The sequence below is a fragment of the Siniperca chuatsi genome, linkage group LG19, assembly GCF_020085105.1.
Source record: "Siniperca chuatsi isolate FFG_IHB_CAS linkage group LG19, ASM2008510v1, whole genome shotgun sequence".
NCBI classification, from domain to species: domain Eukaryota; kingdom Metazoa; phylum Chordata; class Actinopteri; order Centrarchiformes; family Sinipercidae; genus Siniperca; species Siniperca chuatsi.
Window position 1 is genome coordinate 21,038,701 of NC_058060.1, and position 20,687 is coordinate 21,059,387.

A 20,687-nucleotide genomic window follows, 5' to 3' on the forward strand; every position below is an offset into this window, starting at 1 on the left:
ATCTGGATATCCATATCGGTTGGAGGAGGAAAGAGGACTTTTAAAATACTGTTAGCTGCAGTGAAGCTGAAAAGAGAGAGGACCGGAGAGGAAATGTGAACAAATACAAAAACAAAATAAAGCGATGCGGAGAGGTCATAGTTAGAGAGAGGGAGAGACAGCCAGGGCAACAATATATAAAGTAGTTAGCTTTACATTTCGATGACAATGCCCAGCTTTAATTTGTAATGGATTATTTTTACATTGTTGTATAGCTACTTTTACTTTGACTTTGTTAATATGGCAAAATTGTTAGCAAACAGTTGCTTTTTTACACATCCAGCAGATACAGAGCAACTTTTGAAGTTGTGTTTCAGACCTGACAAATGTAAATCCAATATTCATTCTCTTTTAAGCTTGGTTTTTGGTTTGCAACAATTCCTGGGGCAAATATTTCTCTTCTCGTCTCTTTAGCTGCTAAATACACCGCTGTGTTCACCAGCTAGTTGCTAACTTTGTCTGTCTGACGCTTAGCGCTGTACAGGTGGCACACAATGAGCTTTTTGCTGAAACAATGCTGTTGAAAGCAGTTACACTGAACCAAAACAGTGAAATTGTGAGCTGGACAACCAAAACAACAAGCAACACCTTTCACATACACATAGTAATTTGATACATTTTTTATTTAAAAATATTGATAATAGTAGCTTTTAAGTATTTAATTTGAATACTTAGACTCTGCTTCTAAGAAAGGAAGTGGTCATGAAAAAAACCCCCTGCTTTCTTGTCAGAGAAACGTTTTGACCTTTGATTTACATATGCAGTATTTCCATGCTTATTTGAAGGGGCATTTTGCTTCTTTGTATGGCTGATTGATGTCACACAACAGTGACTCAGCCTCTTCTTGGTTCAGACAAAACTTACTTTCACTTTGTTAGTGTTTGGAAAAATCCCGTTTTGCACAATCAACAAAATGTTTTAGGTTTTAGTTGGCCTCCAGTGGAAATAACTGGAAAAAAACTGGTGTTTTTTTGTTCTGTGTCAGTTCGTCTTTGACTTTTATCAAGTGTCCCGGCCTTGGTTACCTGTGTGTTCTATTGGATTATCTTCTGTTTCTCTTGGACCTTGCATGGATTACTCCCAGTCTTAATAGTTTGGCTTTGTTGGACTACCTTTCCTGGTTTGCTCTCTGCTTGCCTGACAATCCATGTAAGTCCTTGTATTTCTTCATTAAAACACTGAACTGCATTCCTCTGCCTACGGTGTCTGCATTTTGGGTCCTACTCCTGTTTTCCTGGTTCTCCTGCTTGGCAAACATAACACAAACTGCATCAGACAGTGCAAAAATAATTTAAGATGGCAAGCTAAACAGCTTCAAAAAAGTTAAAAACACAATGTCAACAAAGAAGAACAGAGCTCACGAGTTGAAACTAATAAAAAGGATGTAGCATTTAGAGAAGGAGGTACAGTGTGTGAAAACCCAGTGTCGTTGCTGTGATAATGTCATGTGATTTTGTCACTATTTCAAGTCCAGTATAGATCAATGAGGGTATAATGTTTCGTAAGTGCAACAGGTATGAGAGTGGTATCGATTTTCTCATCTAACTCGCAGCAACCGCTGTACTATTTCTGTTTGTATACTTTGGTTTTGTAACAAAAGAGATAACAAGTTAATCAGTGAGCTTTAGAGGTGCTGGTAGGTGGATTTTTTTACCTTTGGATAGAGCCAGGCTAGCAGTTCCCCCCTGCTTCCAGTCTTTGTACTAAGCTAAAGTAACCAGCTGCTGCCGGTACCTTCATACTAAGCGTATTTGGTCAATGTTGCTCTTTATATATATTTATACACTTTTTTCACCTACTTGTATGTACACAGTAGTTCTATTTTTACGTCTTTGTTCAGCTTGGTTGTCCTTTGTTTTAGCTATTTCTATTTTTCTGTAAATTGTTCTTTGTAATATTGAGAACAACTAAAAACCTGAGTCAGATACCTTGTATGTGATTAGTACTAAATACAAAGTACAGCTGAGGCTGATGGGAATGTCATTATTTTGCAGGTAAACCACAAATAAAAATTTTGATCAGCAGTTGGCGATAGATAATATGTCAGGGGATCACCAAATTTACCATTAGGATTTAAAGCTGCAGTAGGCAATATTATTACCAGTGTGGCTATTGCTTTCACCGTGAGAGTCTGTGTGTGTCATCATGGCAAAATGTGGTCCTGGAGACACCTATTGTGGCGGGAACTACCACAGAAGTGGTTTTGAATACTTTGCCGGGTGTTTATATGTCTGTGGACAGATTTTGTCAACGCGATAGCATCACAACTGTGCGAGATGCAGTCATGAAACTTTACAGGTGGGTAGATGATATCAAAATGTAGGTCGAGACCAAAGATGGGTGTGTTTACCAGCTGCAAAAATCTGGCACAGTTAACCTGTTTTGCCAAACTCACTTCTCTCATGTCATATCTTCCATTGCACCAAACACACCAATTTGGCGTCGCTGCTAGTGATCCCATCGCAACATGGTCTCTAGTTTCATTCTAATTTTGGATGAAATAACTACAGTCGCTGTGATTGGCTAGTTACATGCTAGCTAACCCTGATTGGTAGTTTGATTCAGACCAGGTACAGTTTTTTAAAAACTAAATACAAAGGGGCGGGTGCTCGCAGACACACATTTTTTTTAAAAGGAACCCTTCAATAAAATATGGTTAGTGACATGCAATGGTCAAAATGAGTTATTTCAATCAAAATTATAAATGAAATAATATTGCTTAGAGCAGCTTTAACTGTGGGCACCATGACTGTCTGTTCCAAATTTCATGGCAATCTATCCAATAGCTATTGAGACATTTAACTAAAAGACAGGGGATCACCAAAGTCAGTGGGCCTCATCTTCACCTCTTGGGACCCATCCAGCAACAAAGTTAGAATTAGAAGATTAATGTCCAGGCATGACTTAGAAAAGGCATGACTTAGTCAATGCTTTTATTCCTCCCCCGCAGCTCCACATGACTCCAATTCTCGATAGAGAATGTGTCATAGAGTAGTAGAGTTTAAAGTACTACTGCTGTCTCTCACCATGTCACCAGCAGAGGTCTCAGTCAGGAAAGGAAACTATTACGGTCCTGGCTCTGTTCACTGGGATACAGCCTCTGTACTGTATGTGCATACATCCACCTACAGAGGAGAAGATGCTGCAATGAATCAAATCAAAAGAAACCAGATCTGATTTTATCTTCAGTCTCTTCCTTTGTTGGTACTGAACTGTGTGTGTTATGTACTTGGCTGCATCCATGTGTGTGTGTGTGTGTATGTGTGTGTGTGTAGGTTCTCCTTTAATGCACACACATACACAACCAGCACATATTAATGTAGCACAGGCAATGAATCTTTAATGATTTGATTAAACTGAATAATGTTCTAATCATACTTTCATTATATGATCACACTGACTCAAATTACTACAATGTGTTATCTTAACATCCCACTGGTAAACATTAATATGTATAAGAATTCATTAGTGTGACTAGAAAGAGCTTTATTCTTTAATACAGGAAACATTACAGTGTAGTACTGCAGCGCTGGATTTAAAGATGCAAAGAAAAAGGAAACAACATATCTGTTTAAAGGAGAATCCCCATAAATTCCAATTGTGAGCTGACAGTGAAGTGATTTTGTAGATGTTAGAAATGGAAATAAGATTAAACTGAAGATCGTAAGATGGAAGATGGAACAGTAAGAGTCGCTGTGTTTTGTCAGGGAAAAGATCTCAAAGGGTTCATTCAACCAAATCACAAAAACAATATTTCCTGACTTACCTCCTGCAGTATCAATCTATTAGACTGGCACCTCAATTCAATGACACTGTTTCTGCAAAAAGATGTTGTTGTTGAATTTGAATTTAAAAGCAATTTCTCAATTCTGTGAGCAGCACAAACACAATTCCATTCATCTCTGTTTGTATTGAGGTAGAAGCAAAAATCACAAATAAATTTGAGGTACTTTACTTCTTTACTTGAGTATTTTCGTCTCATGCCACTTTCTACTTCTACTCCACTACATTTCAGAGAGAAACATTGTACTTTTTACTGCACTACAATTACTTGACAGCTTTAGTTACTAGTTACTTTACGAATTAAGAATTTTGCACACAAAATATATGAAAATGTACAAGTACAACTGAAATGATTAGTTGATTAATCAATTGGACTTTTGACAGAAAACAAATTGGCAACTATTTTGATAATTGTTTCAGTAATTTTACGGGTATGGCTCTTGGCACCCCGGGCTAACTGAGATAACTAGCTAATGACAGCTACAGTTAGCAGCAGTTAGTGGTTTAGCAAAAAGTAAAGCTATCTGTCAATCAGGAAACTCCATAAATCACCTCTGTAACATCATTGTATTCCCTGTTGTCGAGGTTTCTGCCTCTTAAAAGGAAGTTTTTCCTTGCCACTGTCACCAAGTGCTTGCTCTTGGTGGGAATTGTTGGGTCTCTGTAAATAATATTATAAAGAGTATGGTCTAGACCTGCTCTATAGGACAAGTGCAATGAGACAACTTCTGTTATGAATTAGCACCATATAAATAAAATTGAATTGAATCAACATGGCCCCAGTGCTCCAAACTCACAGTCTGGGCAGAGGCAGCTAATATGACCACTAGCTGCACGGCTAACTAGCTGCTATTATCTAGTCAGCTCAGTTAGTTGTGCAGCTAGCAATCTCTGTCTGGGCTGTGAACTAGTGGCTTTGTGAGGCTGTAATGCTCAGTGTTAAGTCAACTTTTACATAGATGAACCAAAGTATTAGACAAACTGAAATCAGGGGAACACCAAAGTCAGTATGCATCATCCCCTGGGGACCATGAATGTCTGTACAAAATTTCAACAGTTAACATTTTGGTCTGGACTCCTTTCAAGGGACAGCACAAAAGGTGGATTTTAGGTGCAGGTGAAGGTGACCACTTACAATAGTAGTATATAAACATAATTTTAAAGCTGGTATAATTAAGCAATGTTACATAAAAGGGTGTGCTTTAACGTCATTACTGGCACGACAGTGATGTGGTGAAGACTGAGGCGCTTGCGCAAAATGTATTCATATTGTGGGGCAATTCGCTTTAAAAATATAAAACTTTTTGCAAGTGTTATCGCCATGTCACTGGAAACACATGGGGTCTGACTGATAACTGGAAAACAATCAGTCACGTCAGTAGAATCCTATGTAATGAAACCTAGTTTACTTCTCCAGAAAGTAGGCTGACCCTTAGTAATGACTTAGCAACAGAGATGATTTCTAGTCCCTGTTGAGTCTGCCAGCCAACTTGAGCTAATGCTTTCTAGAGATCGTGGGATTTCCCAAACTGAATAAATACCACACATCTAAACACAAAACTGCCTTGCTAGCTCAATCTTGTTGTAACTAAGATATCTACTGAAAAAAATATTTTTCCATGGACAGACTCGGCTTCTGTGTCATCAAACTTCAACATGCAAAAAAGTGCATTGAAAAAATAGGTCAATGAAATCATTTCCAAAATTTACAACATGTTTTTGCAATGAAATATTCTGCTTCAATCCATGTTTGTTGGTGTTTAACCTTTCAAAAACAACATTTTCACTGCGTTCACAAAACTGTTGGCTCTCCGGCTTACCGCAAACAAGGGAGGCACGCACCTGGCGGAATAATATTTTTAGGGATGAGCATGGTGTGCTGTCATGCTGATTTGAGCATGTTCTAAATGTCTAGTTGATTGGTCGGAACTACTTGTTGTATAATTGATATATATGATAGATTTGTCACCTAAATCTGCAGCTCCCCGCCTTTACAGAGCTTTATAGGAAAATTCAGCTCATTGTTTTGGTTTTTGGCCTGTAAATTTACTGTTTTGGTTCACTCTCACCGCTCTCATACTGTCGTTTTTGACTGCAGCAGGCAGCTGTTTTCAGAGAAAAGGCTCCAAAAAACCCACTGTACGCTACCAGCTCAGCAGAAAACAGCAGACAGACACAGTTAGAGAATAGATGGTGAACGTAGTGGAGCATTTAGCAGCTAAAGAGCCAGATATTTCCCAGGAGCTGGTAGAGACCAAAAACAGAGCTAAAAGAGAGTGAATATTGGACTTACATTCATCAGGCGGCCAGAAACGTGACTCCAAATGAATGAATATGCTTCTCTTGTTTCCTAACAAGAGAAGCCATATCAACTTAAAAGGTCACAAATTGTTTCTGCTGCCCCCAAGTGGCCAAAAAAATTAAGTTAATCATCTAAATTAGCTGACTAATTTGGTATCACTGAAATGAACCGATTCAGGGTGTCACTGAGAAAGAAAAAAAAGAAAGAAATGGGTTGAGGGTAAAGAGAAATTATCTTTGGAGTGGAGGTGGAGATATTGGCTGAGGATTCATTAAGTTTCCTCACACAGCAGCTGAAGCAGAAAGTGTGTATCCCATGTTTTCCTGTCCCCAGAGGTACCTAACACACACACACACACACACACACACACACACACACGGCCTGATTAAACATCTTCTGAGAATATCTTTCCCCCATCATATCTGCATGATTCTGTCGCTCCAGAGGGAAATACACTGATATGTGCGCGCGGAGCCACCCACGAGGCGCGTGCACAGTTTAATCATATCTGGAGAGAGAGAGAGAGAGAGATGATATCGGGTGTTGAGTCCGGTGTGACTTATCTATCCTACTCTGCTGCTGTCGGTAACGGACCGGCTGCGCACACACCTACACGCACTCCTCTCTATCTCCCTCTGTCACACACACACACACACACACCGGGAGCGCAGGACCGGACTGGCGCACTGGGGAAAAGGGAGGGAAGAGAGAGAGAAAGAGACACATGTCAGACCGGATCGAGCAGGGGAATGTATCGGATTCCGCTGCACACACGCCCGGGCTGCCCAGCACTGAGGGCTGCGCTGCGTTAACGGGACACGACACCGGGCTGAGCCAGGGGCGGGAGGACCGGACCGGGATAGTGTAAAAAGGAGTCACCTGGCTGCGGAGGCAGGGGAGGAAGGGAGGAAGGAGAGACGGAGGGAGGGTCGGAAGGGGAGCTGCGCCCGGCTGACAGAGCTTTGTTTTGGGTTAACAACACCGCTTGCGCGCAAAGTTTCCTCGATGGCGCTGGTGATGGAGCCGGTGAGCAAATGGAGCACGAGCCAGGTGGTGGACTGGATGAAAGGTAGGGCTACAGAGACACATAGGCTACACATGCCTAATACCCCTGATCAGTTTTTAGTCAAAAACCTCATATATTACACACACACACACACACACACACACACACACACACACACACACACACACACACAGCTTCTCTGAGTGATCACGACTGATTTACGTTAATGCAGAGGAGACAGAGGTTGGCAAGATGTTATGTTGCCTGGGAGGTGTGTGTGTGTGAGAGTGTGAGTGTGTCCATGCATCATCCTGGCACCTGATGATCAGTGGGAGATGATGTAATGTGTGAGTGACAGGAGGAGAACCGGCTAAACTTCACTGTAGAGAGCAGGGGCTGGTTCAGAAACTTTTGAATGGGGGGCCACACTGGGGCACAGACTCAAACAAGGGGGGCACATTTGGGAAATGACTAAAAATGTGTTGAGACTCAAATTTAAAGCCCGGGTTCTTGACAGTTCCAGGGTTTATTCAGTGTAATAAATGAATGCCAAATAAACAACTTTAAATATTATAATATGAAATTATATAAAATAATAGCTGCTATTTGTAACTCCAAATATCGTACAGCCATGGATAGAATATGAGACAACGGGCCCCTAAACAAAGACGTAAAAAGCCCCTGACCCCTCCTACATATGAGCAAGACACCCAGACTGAAAAACTATTTTTTGTCTCGTTGCAGTCATTTTGTGTCTCTCTGTAGTTGTTTTGCGTCCCTTTGTGGTCGTTGTGATGTGGCTGCATAGTTTGTTGTCGCTTTGCTTCTCTTTGTGGTCATTTAGCATCTCTTTGTAGTAATTTTGCATTATTTTGTGGTAGTTTTGTGTCTCTTCGTAGTTGTTTTGTGTCTCTTTGTGGTCATACTGTGTCTTCTTTGCCTCATACAGAGGTTCTGATACTAACAAGCCAACTACCTATCACCTTGTTACTCTGGTAGCAGGGGCACCAGGGGTGGCCAATCAGATTCCAGTGGGACCTGTGCCACCCCACTGGCCCCGTCTCTGGCTGAGAGACTTTTATGCGTATACATGCGAGGACGAACAAAGCAGGATTAAGGTCACTTGTCCTTTAAGACTGACAATAAAGATGTAAATTCATGTCATCTTAAATGTTATCAAACTGAGATTGGCGATTAAGGAGCACCAGAACAGGGTCTTTAAAGAAAAAGACATCAATTAAAAACCACACAAAATAAACTAAATGAGTATTTATCTGAAAATGTAATTGAGTTTTGTTTACAAGAGCACTTGTGATACCTTGCAATGATCAGACTAGAGATTATATTCATGCATAATTCAAGAGCCAGGCTGATTAGGTATGTACCCAGGGGCCTGTGTGAACATTGTGAAACTCTTTTACACATTAAAAGGAAATGGCTATTGCTGATACATTGTGCTTTCCAGCGTCTGCACTGCTGTTTGGCAGTGCATTGTTGTCTTATGTGGATAATTGACCAATGTGGACGATATGACATATTCAGGCACACTGGAGTTTGATACCATAAAATAAAACATCAAGAACAAACACAAGATTTGTTGTCAGTGTCCTTTTGTTTTGCACCAATCATAGCTCACATGATGACACACACATTCAATATGCCAACATATTGTTGGTAACAACTCATTTTGGCTCCACATGCAGTGCCAATGTCACCCAGGCCTCCCCAAAACCACCTGCCAAAAGGAGACCTGCCACAGTAAAGACCAGTCCATTCATCAGATTTATTATCTAACCTAATTTAGTTTAGATTAACAGCCACGTTTTAGCTGTGATGCCAATACTGCAGTATAAGCTCCATTACAAAAAGTAATATATGTCCAGTTTGGCAAAAAAGGGACTATTTGAAGGTCATGCAGAACTTTCTAAAGTGCTCTCTCCAGTTTGTAACATTATTTTGGGCTTAAAGAAATACGTCTTGATTTTGGTGGCAGTCGATAATGCCATCATATCCTGAATTTTCCTTCCCTGCTGTTGGTGTTTTTGAAACACAGTTCACCGAATGAGTTCCAAGGCAATTTATGGGATCTGGGGGTGTTATTGCGTCCTAAAACAAAATAAGGGATTGTATCATTAAAATTATACTCCACCCAAAATCTCTATTTTTAGTATCAAACACTCAAGCCAAAGAGGTGGTTGTAAAAAGTTTGGAGAAGGTTTTGGAGAATGGAGGCTGTGGTAAGCTTGGATTCACAGCAGTTACAATGGTCTCCAATGGTGACAAGTTCGGTATATTCATAATTTACAAGCCAGAAATGTATTTCCTAATAACTGGATGATGAAAAAAATGTCCTTCAATCTAATACTATAGATTCAGAGAAATGTTCTTTATTGACACAGCTATGGCAATACTTCCAGGAAATTATATATTCTTGACAGTATGATAAGTTGTTATTAATTGCACCAATGCAGTTTGTCTGGCTGCTTAGACCTCACATCAGCTGTTGCGCTCTCCCCTTCAAGGCATTTCTGGCTCTCCACATGCTCAACTGGATGCCGGAGATGATGAAATAATTTTGTTCCTGTTGCTGTCATCTTACATTTCTTACATAGTTTGTTGTACATCTGACCTTTTTTTTAACCAAACCACGTCCATACTACTGAAGGCCACATCAGAGTTGGCAACAACGTTACTTTTGCTTTCAGTCACGCTTGCTCCTGCTGTCACGACAGCATATTGTTCATATCACGATATGATATATATTTTATATGATATTTTTATCACATTCAAAATTATATAGGTCTTATCATAAACAATAAGATATGGAACACAACTAATTCTTCAAAATTTCCCACTTTTTCAAATTTTCTGTTCTGTCTGGGACGTTTTGAGCAAATTATTGTCTAATTTAGCACAAAATTGTAATTTACAGGGATGCCACAATTCTTTCAAGTATAAAATAGAAAATCACATTAAAATGGTCACTTTTCAAATGATAGATATCTCATAGTGTCATAGAATGAAGGTAAAACTAATTAACAAAACCTTTAAAAAACTTTTAAAGTTTTAAATTTTGAATTTAAATTATAGCGCCCCTATCAGGCCAGTCATTGCAATGTAAACACTGCACCAGAATGCATCTTCCCACAGAAGTTGATATAGAGTCCAATATGCCACCTGCTCTATGACAAATTTTTTTTACCTTTAAATTGGCCCTTTTGACCTTTAACAGCGCCCCCATCAGGCCAGTCAGTGACATTTTTCACTGACTGGAACGCAGTGCTGAGATGCATCATCGCTCCATATTTCATCACAAAATACAGTCCCTCCCTCCACGTAAACTGAGAAAAATTACTAATAATAACTAATATTAGTAATGATTGTTATTCATCATGTATGTATAATACATAAAAAGCAGGTCAGTGAATCTATTGATTCACACGCTTCAATAAAATGCAAATGAAATCATGACAGAGATTTATTTACATGATGTGCTCATTTTCTCAGAGCCTCATCATTGGATGGGTTATCGGTTGGTCATGTGCATATGGCATGTGTTTATATGTGCCCCTGTGTGTGTGTGTGTGTGTGTGTGTGTGTGTGTGCAGTCAGTGTGTGGGTGGATGGTGAGTTGTTCGTCTCAGACCGTCTGTGCAGAACAGCTGACAGACACACACACACACACACACACACACACACACACACACACACACGCTCTGAACAGAAGGCTCCACCCGGGTCGCCATTTGCGCTCGTACACACACACACACACACACACACACACACACACACACACACACACACACACACACACACACACACACTTGCATACATATACACACACAACACACGTGGCATGCCTTACTGTGGTATTCGGTTCAAGCTGGGTGTCTTGGGTGTGTCTGTGGCGACAGAGGGAAACATGATATACTGTATTTGTGTGTGTGTGTGTGTATACAGTAACGTACAGATCACATATGCCACAGGTATTTGGGGCCAAAAGGTCTGCGCATTGTTGACTTGGCGACAGTGTTGCATTGGCATGTCTGAGGCTAAAACAATATGGGAGCGCTACACTTCAGTAGTAATATTAGAACTTACCGTGCGTTGCTGGGAATGCTGGGAATTTCTCCCCACATCCTGTTATCATTTGTTCATGCAGAAAGCCGGGCAAAATTTTACCTCATTTCCCTTGCATGAATGTGATCGCTAGACTTGAAAATCAGCAGTGAAATTGCTGTGAGAGCGTGCAAGCACATCTGATGACACCTCTTGCCACAAGAGAAAGCTGCCAGAGTGATAGTCACAGCCTTTAGGATCAGAGGGTTTTTGGTCTGTGGGGTTGATCTTTTTAGGCTTTTTTTCTTTTTAAGGTGAGACTCATGAGGATTTAGATGTTTTTAACATTCGCCACTTTGCATCAGAAAAGTCAGACTCTGTGTTTGTTGCCTCATTTGTGTGTACTGAGCGAACAAGTGATGTGTAGGGGAATTTGGTTTGAACTGTTTGGGTCACTTAAAGGCCAAAGCAGGCCTGTAAAAGTCACTCCAGCATGATACAGCTCTGAGAGCATTCACATACTGTAGCAGGCTCAGTGACCAAGCTCAGTGTTTTTATAAACATCAAATTATGTGTTAAATTTTTAAAAAAATTTTAAACCCTATGCTACCACAGCACTTAACAGGTAGGAGTATTAGAATAAAGAGAAGAGGTTTAGAAAGCCTATTGGAGAGAAATCTATGCAATTACACTCTTGATTGACATTTCAACAGTTTGGTAAATGCACTTTACCATTAATAGACTCATAATAGCTCTACACTACAATACAAGAACAGTGTTGTTTCTTGATGTCTTCTACATAGATTATCAACTGGTGAGGATGCTAACTTTTTGCATACATAAAAAAACGAAATGCTGTTCCCCAAAGTGCCAGTTGTTAGTAAAAACAATATCAATAATAAAAACAGTAACAATAGATAAAAAATAAATAACAAATAAATTAGAAAGTATGGCCAAGAAATATCATATAAAAAGAGCTCATCATACTGGTGTATGTAAAGTGTAATTGTGCAGTCCAGTAGGTTTAGCTTCAGCCTCAGTCTTTTTAAAGGGGTCATTAATGTACCTCAAGTGCACATTAAAGACCCCTTTTACAGGGTTTTGTTTTATCAGAGAAATGGGTTTTTTGCTGGACACAAGGTTGATGATAAGAACAGTGAGACCAACCCAGAACAGTAAAAATTGTGGTCTGTAGCCCCAAAACAATGAGCTTAAAGATGCTAAAACACTTGACAATTGAGAGGAACTACAGAGTTGGGTGATAATTCTCTGTGGGTTCACTATTAGCGACACCTTTCACATTACCTTTGACCAAAAATGTGCGGTCAGTTAAGAAAAAAAATCAGTGTTTGTTATTGCCCAAAGGAACTGAGAAATGCAGAAATACATATTTTTGCCATTGCAGGGTTAAAAAAACAAACATGCTATAGCAATCTGATTTGTGCTGTTTTAAAATTCATTGCTTTGTTCTCATAAACCACTGGCCAGCTCCATTTCAACTGGACTATAGTGTTTTATAAATAAATATGTTTTATCTCAAAAAAGTCATTTGCATTTTAATAATTTTGTCCCATTGCAAGCTTTTTGTGCTCATGGCATTGGTGGAAATGTAATGGAAATTTTTCTAGTTGTAAATACCAGATAGGAACAGATCGAGATTTACAGGCACCTGGATATAATCCTGCTTGACAGAGATTGGTGTTCTGTTTATTGACTAATGCAAATTTCCAAGGAGAAAATGTCTAACTCAAGTGAACATTTCTTTGCTTTAGCATTGCTTGTGGCAAAGTTTCATTCTTCTTGCCTCAATTGCCTCCTTCTACTGACTTTTCATGCAGGAGGTCCTGTTCTTTTTTGTTTATTGTTTTTAGCTTGCCTAGTTATATTGGAATAAGACCAACATGATAGCGAGAGAAAAGTAATACAGACGGCCTTGTAGTTTAGTTCAACCATCAAGAAAGCAACGCTTATAGTGAACACCTACATTTATACTCAGGAACTGCCAGAAAATACAACCAAAAGCACAAAAGAAATGTTATTAATGGAGTGAGTTTGCCTGGTTTATTTCCCCCATGCAAAATCTTCCCAGACGACACAGAGATTTAAACTGGCAACCTTCCGGCCGTAAACTTACTTCTGATAGCTGCTAGGCTTCTAACATCCTGCATTTACAAATCCCAGGAAAACAGTGAAAGCTAATCTAACTTTTATTGTTACCGAAGCTTCAGAGTGCTTGGAACAGATGACACATAACCCGACTGGGAGGGCCAGATCTTTTATAGGACTAAGAACATCTCAGAAGTCACCGCAAAATCTAGTTTTATTAGACGTGTGTGTGTGTGACAGAGAGAAAGAGGGTGTTTGTGGGAGTTTGGCTTGCCTGCTGTTGTGAAAAGTGTGCCTCTGTGGGAGTTAAGTGTGTGAGTCAGCTATGAATCATACTTTACACCAGCCAAAAACATGCACACACATGAACTCTATATCTCTCACACATGCACACGCATACTGTACATACAGAGATATGAGTTGATTGTACAGATTAGACACCATTATACAACAAACCTACACAGACATTTACACTGAGCTTGTGATTGTCAATTTGTAGAAAAATGTGAGCGAGTGCATTTTAGCATTTTAAATGGATACACAGTAGAGCAGCAATTCCCAACAGATGTGCTTGTTCCCCAGGTGGGACTCCTGCAGTTACAAGGGGGTGCTTGCCAGGGGGTACAACTAATAAAATAGAAATTATGATTTGAATTACAAAACAACAACAACAACAAAACACATATTGAGTCAGCTGTAACACCTCAACAAGTGTTGAGAATGTGTGAAAACCAGTTAGCAAGCAAGAAGAGAAATTGGAAGTTGAAAAGCAATGGATAAACAGTTAAAAAAATAACTAAAAGTAATCGATACATGGTTAAAATACTACTAAAAGTTGTGGATTAACACTTATCTTAATTAATAGTTATCTTAAAGTATACATGGCTGAAATAGTTAGCTAAGTAATGGATAAACAGTTGAAATACTTAGCTAAAAGTAATGGATAAATGGTTAATAGTTAGCTTAAAGTAAATGATAAATGGTAGTTAGCTTAAAGAGAAACGGTTGAAATATTTAGTTAAAAGTAATGGATTAACTGTTGAAAATGTTAGCTAAGTAATAGATAAACAGTTGAAATACTTAGCTAAAAATAATGGATAAATGGTTAATAGTTAGCTTAAAGTAAATGATAAATGGCAGTTAGCTAAAAGATAAATGGTTGATATAGTTAGTTAAAAGTAATGAATAAAATTATTAGCTTAAAGTAATGATTGATTGAAAAAAATGGCAGTGTTGATGAAGGGGCATTTGAGTTTTGAGTAGCTGTGGGTGTATATTTGACGAAAAAGGCTGGAAACCACTGCAGTAAAAGAGTGAATCTTATTCAGCAGTCATTATACTGTATGTATATATTAACTGTATAGCACTGTTTCAGTTTCAGTTTCAGTCTGCGTGGGTGTGTGTGCCCTCACTGATGTCACTCACAATTTGACTCATCAGTATTCAGGGCATTCACACTCTCCCTCACTGCCAGTGATAAGCGATGCTGATTATCAGTGAACTTTTGCTACACAGTGTATATCTCCCCTTCTGCTTCTCTGCCTCTCTCTGCCTCTCTCAGCAATAGTAACACTTTGCCTGTGAGAGCCAACATTGTTTTAATCAGCTTCACGTCTATTAGGAATCAGCCGCTATTAACACTCATTAAAACACCAGTCTTGCTGTTAGAGGGGGAAAGTGCTCAGACACCTCACTTGAGGAAAAATAGCAACACCACAATGTAAAAATACACTGCATCACTAAAAATTACAACCACATGTGATTGCTGAACATCTTATTCCAAAACCATTATCTGGCCCCACTCTTCTAGGAAGGCTCTCTATAACATTTTGTAACCTGCGTGCAGGGATTTGCTCACATTCAGCCACAAGAGCATCCGGGGGAGGTCGGCCACTTCTTTACAGACGTGGTTTTGTGCATGTGAGCATTGTCATGTTGAAATAGGAGAGGGTATTCCCCAAACTGTTGCTTCAAAGTTGGATGCCCACTATTGTCAAAAATGGTATGCTTTAGCATTAAGATTATTTCTTAATTGGAAGTAAGGGACCTAGCCTAAGCCATGAAAAACAGCTAGTTTTAATTATTTAATATACTGTTGGGTACTTAAACCTGCAATAACTGACATGTTATCACCTTTTAAGTTGATATGGCGGTTACAGTGCATTATCATTCATTTGAAGTCGTGTTTGTGTCCACCTGATAAATGTAAGTCCAATATTCACTCTCCTTTTAACTCTGGTTTTGGTCTCTACCAACTCCCGAAGGAAATATGTGGTTCTTTAGCAGCTAAATGTTCCACTGTGTTCACCAGCTAGTCTCTAATCGTGTCTATCTGCTGTTTGGTGCTGAGCAGGAAGTGGGTTTTCAGAGCTTATTTGCTGGGGGAAACAACTAGCCTAGTTCTGTCCAAAGCAAAAGAGAAAACCTACACACACAAAATGACAAGGACTTCTTAGTATTTCTTGGTGAGGAACCGCTGGGCGCAATGACTTCCTGGAGCCTTGTCAGACTATAAACTCCCCCCTAAAACCACAAGTTGTTGTGTTTACATTTTTGTTTGTGTACAAATTAAACTAATGAGATACAACTTGTTAATAAGTGTGTTTTAAAGATGCTGGTAGGAAGACTTCTGAACCTTAGATAGTGCCAGGCTAGCTGTCTACCTCTGCTTCCAGTCTTTAAGCTAAGCTACGCTAATCACCCCCTGCCTCTAGCTCAATAGTTAACGCACAGAAATAAGAGTGGTATCAGTCCTCTTAGAGCATATTTTCTGTATGTAACAAGTGAGTATATGGGTGTAAAATAAATGTATAGTACAATATTTACAGCTCAATGTTTTACTCAGAAATGTTGTAAAGTAGCATAATATGTACATACTGTACATACACGTATCTCAAAATTGTTTATGTGTAAATGTACTAATTTACTTTCCACCACAAGACCCATTTGTATAGATCATAGATTGTATATAAAGATGAATGACATGACAGCTCCCCAAAAGTTAAGCCAAAACATCTCAATCGCCCCCTGGTGGCTGGCTGCAGTATAGGTCATAAACCCCACCCCCTCCATGTTAGTGGATGGGACATGGGCCAAACTAAAAACTAAAAGTACACATCATGTAAATTTTTGCCAAAGATGGTTTCTTTCATTTTAGGTAGTTCTTATCATGCTGATGTATGTTCAAGTGTTCGTTTTTCTTCTAAGTGTGGTTTTAATTAGTTATTCGATGCTATAAAAAGGGGGGTTTCACGTCATGATTGACAACTGAGCTCTGCTTGTGATTAAGTCGGCTGGGTGTATGGGTGGGACCTCAATACCGGCTCCAATCACTACTGCGCAGACTCTGGCTCCAAATGACGACAAAAGCTCAGATGGCTGCAGCCGTATCCGGGATATTTTGGCTTCATTACAGTCTATGGGAAGGAAGTGGAGATGCGTCGTTATATACAGTCTGTGGTATAGATACAAACATGCACTACCACCAAACATATCTCACAAGGTAGACTATCCTCTCGTCAAAGATTTGACTTAAATTCCTTCTCTGAACCTGGAGTGTACCTCAAGTGACCTTCATCTAACATTAAAGCTGGAAGCACACAAATCACATCTGAGTGGTTTGATGATTATTCTTATCAAGTCCTTTCATGCTTGTCAGTGGAAGCTGTAAGCAGAGATATCGCTCATCGACTTCAAGTGTTTGGGGGTTCAGATAGTGGAATCAATTTGTCGAGTTTCCTTTCAAAATGAGATAATGGTGAAAAGACGATGCCTCATCTTCAAAATTGATTGCCAGTATTTCATTTTAAGACCACAAAAGCTTTGTTTATTTATGTTTTAAAAGATAAAATGAGTTTTTTTTAAAAATGGATTTCAGGCTCCAACTTCATATTTTCCCAAGCTCGATATATGACATTTTGGAACTGAACGCTTCATTTAGACTTCAGATTATGGCAGAGGGAGGGGGAGGAAGTGACAAATGCTGTTTGCTCGTCGGTGTTGAGAGGTGGAATTTGTGTGTGTGTGTGTGTGTGAGCATGTGTGAGATAGTTTGTATGCAATTTAGCAGCTGGCTTATGAGGTTTTTTCTTTTCCTCTTTGCCTTCTTCCTCTTTTTCTCTCCTCTTCCTCCACACTCTTCTCATCCTCTTTCCCCCCTCATCTTTGTTAGTGTGGTTATGATAGATGAGTGTATTATATAGCGGGGACTTGAAGCGGGGGAAATCAATGCTCATTCCTCAGAGGTGTGTGTGTATGTGTGTTGGGAGTGTGTGTGTGTGTGTGTGTGCCAGTTGGCTGTTTGTTAAGAGGTTAGAAGCTGGATACATTCATTGTTTTGGGAGCCAGGGGCTGCAGCTGAGCCGCTCTGTCTTGATCTGCTTTCCTTTGACTCAGCAAACCTGGTCCGACCAGACGAACACACACAAACAATGCACGCACACACCCACTTGTACGCTGACACAATTGCAGATCTAGAGAGACCGTCCCACTCACAACACAGACGTTACACAATCCAACAGAGAGTAAAGTCTTACCTGGATGGCTGCCTGATTATCCATCCATTACCGCTTTTATTCCAGTCTCTCGACTCTTGTTTCAGATACAGAGATGGTTTTAGGTCCTTTAGAGAGTAAATTCAAATTTTTCACTTCGAGTTCAATGTTGGTAAACTTTGACTTGGGAAGTTGCACCGTTGACCAATAGCAAGCTGTCTTGACAATGCTAATCTCTTAGGGGACGGAGAGCCAGAGAGTCCAAAATGGAGGAAGCTATCCTAGCTTATTAGCTGTGTTGCACAATTCACTTTTATTTAACCCTCCTCTGTCGGAGTATTAACTCTTCCACAAAAGAGCAAAGGTTTGAGACAAAATTTAGCGACCAAGCTAAGCTAACAAGGTAATGACTGTTAACAGGTTTGTTAGCTCTGAGAGCTTTATTTTCACTCTTGAATAACATCATCGAACAAAATAGTGTGCAATGGTGACCAAACTATCAGGGGGAAGTAAACAGTAGAGAGAAAAAAGAGTGACTGTCTGACTGTTGCTAGCCCGACCCAAGTAAGCGGTTAGCTCGCCAACTACAGCAGTTCACCAACTATCCCTGCGAGTAGTCACTTTACGCCACCAAGCTTCCAGCCCCACCTCTTTCGCGTGGACAAGCAAATGTCATTTTGTGGTGTAAGAAAAAACTTAATCACCTGATGAAAGATTCACAAACAATGTTGTCTTTCCAATAGAGGAACCAGACCAGAAAACGTTAATATGGCTAAGGCTTTTGTTGTTTAGTTTGGAGGACTTGCATTCATTGGTTTCCATTCAGAATTAAAATTAATTAGTTGACACTTGAAGTTATGTAATCCATCACAGTGTTCTGTACATCAAGTTTGCATTTGTTTTTCCCAAAGTTAGATTGTTGTTATAAGTTAATGCAATAGAGACTTTAATTACCAAGCAATGACAATGCAAGACTGGCAACATTTAATGCAAACTAGATGTTCACTGTGATGGATTACACAACTCAAGCAAGTTTCAAGAGTCCACAAGTTATATTTTAATGCTGTAGAGAAATGAATGGAAACCGATGGATGTCTGGAAATTACTGTCGAAAAAATATAGAATCTTAGAAAATATGTATATCATATGTATAAATCTGTACACCATGCGTTTGAAAATGGTAAGCAAAAATGTTAAGAATACATGATTTGCAGTCATGAGCTAAAATTTGCAAACACAGTGACATGGTCCTCTAAAGTGATGTTGGGTTGTAAAGTTGTCTGGCCGTGACACAAGTCCAAATATTGTTGATCATCTTTATCAGTCCCTTTAGCACTGTGGGAGAGAGGGAAGCGTGTGAGAGGAAGTGTCTGTCTTTCTTTTCTCTTCCTATTTACCCTCATTTAATGGTGAAACAGGCCTCAAAGTCACACATTTAGCTCGTAAATGGACGGGAACAAAATATTTTCTGTCAGGTGTCTCTCTAAACAAATTGTTTTTTATACTTTTACCTCATGCTACTGTGGTTTTGAAACAGCATTGAGCTGAATTCTACAAAACTGCAAAGAAGCTGAAATGTCTCAAAAACATGACACAGCAGCTGCTGTATTATCTGAGACAAACTGGAATAAGTAGAAATGTGTCTAGCATTTCCCTGTGCAGACTCAAAGAAATCTGCCCTCCCTATAGGCTGACTAGTGCTTCTGGAGTGCTGCCCAAAACCTAGAATTTTAAGTAGGGATGTGTCTCATTATTGATCAGGGAATTAATGTATTAAAGAGTGTCCGAGCTGTGGACGGGTCATGAAGAGTGATGGTGTTTTTGAGATGAGATTCCCCTCCTGTGCCTAGGGCCCATCATTTCTGTCTGCCTTATGTGTATTCACATAATTGCCATAAAACAGATATGATTACAGGCAGTATACTGTAGTAGATATAAACACCTTCAGCCAACAGTGCAGCCACGGTGTAGCAGTATAAGAGTGTTTCAGTAGACTAGAAGAAATGTGAAGTAATTTTCCCTCATGGTACTGAAAGTACATAAAAGATATTTTAAAAAAATAACTGGATCGACCTTATTTGACCTCACTTGCCTGTCAACTCTTCTTCTTTTCTGCCACTTCAGTTTTTACAGCAGAATTTGCTGATAAATAAATTTGCTGCGAGAAGTTTCCTTCCTAAGACATTTTTGTTTGCAATTGAGTCCTTGAAGCTGCTCTAATAAATATTTTTATATTAGCCAGGACTACGTGTAATGTAAAAGCTTGTAGTGATGAACCCACAGAGAATGATCACCTGACCACGGATCGTTTCGGCATCTTTTAGCTCATTGTTTTGGTTTTACAACTTACTACTTACTGTTTTGGTTCAGTCTTATTGCTCTCATCAGTGTCGTTTCCAGCAGGCAGCTGTTTTCTGCAAAAAAAAAGCTCTGATAAACCTACTGTACACTACACGACCAGCACCAAACGACAGTCAAAGTTAGCGACTAGCTGGTGGGGGCTTTAGTGGAGCATTTAGTAGCTAAAGAGCCAGATATTTCCATTAGGAATTGGTAGAGACCCAACTAGAGATAGAAGGAGAGTGAATATGGGACTTACTTTCATCAGGTGTCCAGAAACACAACTCCAAATGAGAATGAATGAGAATGTTGTTCTGTATCTGCTGTGTAAATAAGCGACTGTTTGCTAACAAGTTAGTCATATCAACTTTAAAAGTGATGAAATGTCAGTGTTGTGTTCACAGCTTATTTCTGCTTGCCCAGATCGGCCAAAAACATAGCTTTATGCAGATTTAAAGTATTATTTTCTTGAAACAAGTGAAAAATATCTGCCAGTTAAGATTATTTCAAGGGTTTTCTGATGCAAAAACAACTAGTTTCAAGCATTTTCTTGATTCTA

General features: G+C 39.5%; 1 protein-coding gene and 1 long non-coding RNA gene across 2 annotated transcripts in view; one reads left to right on the forward strand and one right to left on the reverse strand.

Annotated features, from left to right (window-relative positions):
• Positions 1-563: 563 nt before the first annotated feature.
• LOC122866948 lies at positions 564-17,960 on the reverse strand. The gene is made up of 4 exons (XR_006375832.1): positions 17,831-17,960; positions 3,806-3,857; positions 3,066-3,164; positions 564-1,282 (listed from the first exon to the last, which is right to left on the reverse strand). It is a non-coding gene; the product is annotated as an uncharacterized LOC122866948 (long non-coding RNA).
• cnksr2a (connector enhancer of kinase suppressor of Ras 2a) overlaps positions 6,566-20,687 on the forward strand; it is a 52,195-nt gene continuing 38,073 nt past the window's right edge. The window contains 1 exon segment of the mRNA XM_044177237.1: positions 6,566-7,193. Coding sequence (XP_044033172.1) covers positions 7,130-7,193 — 64 coding nt within the window. The 5' untranslated portion in view covers positions 6,566-7,129.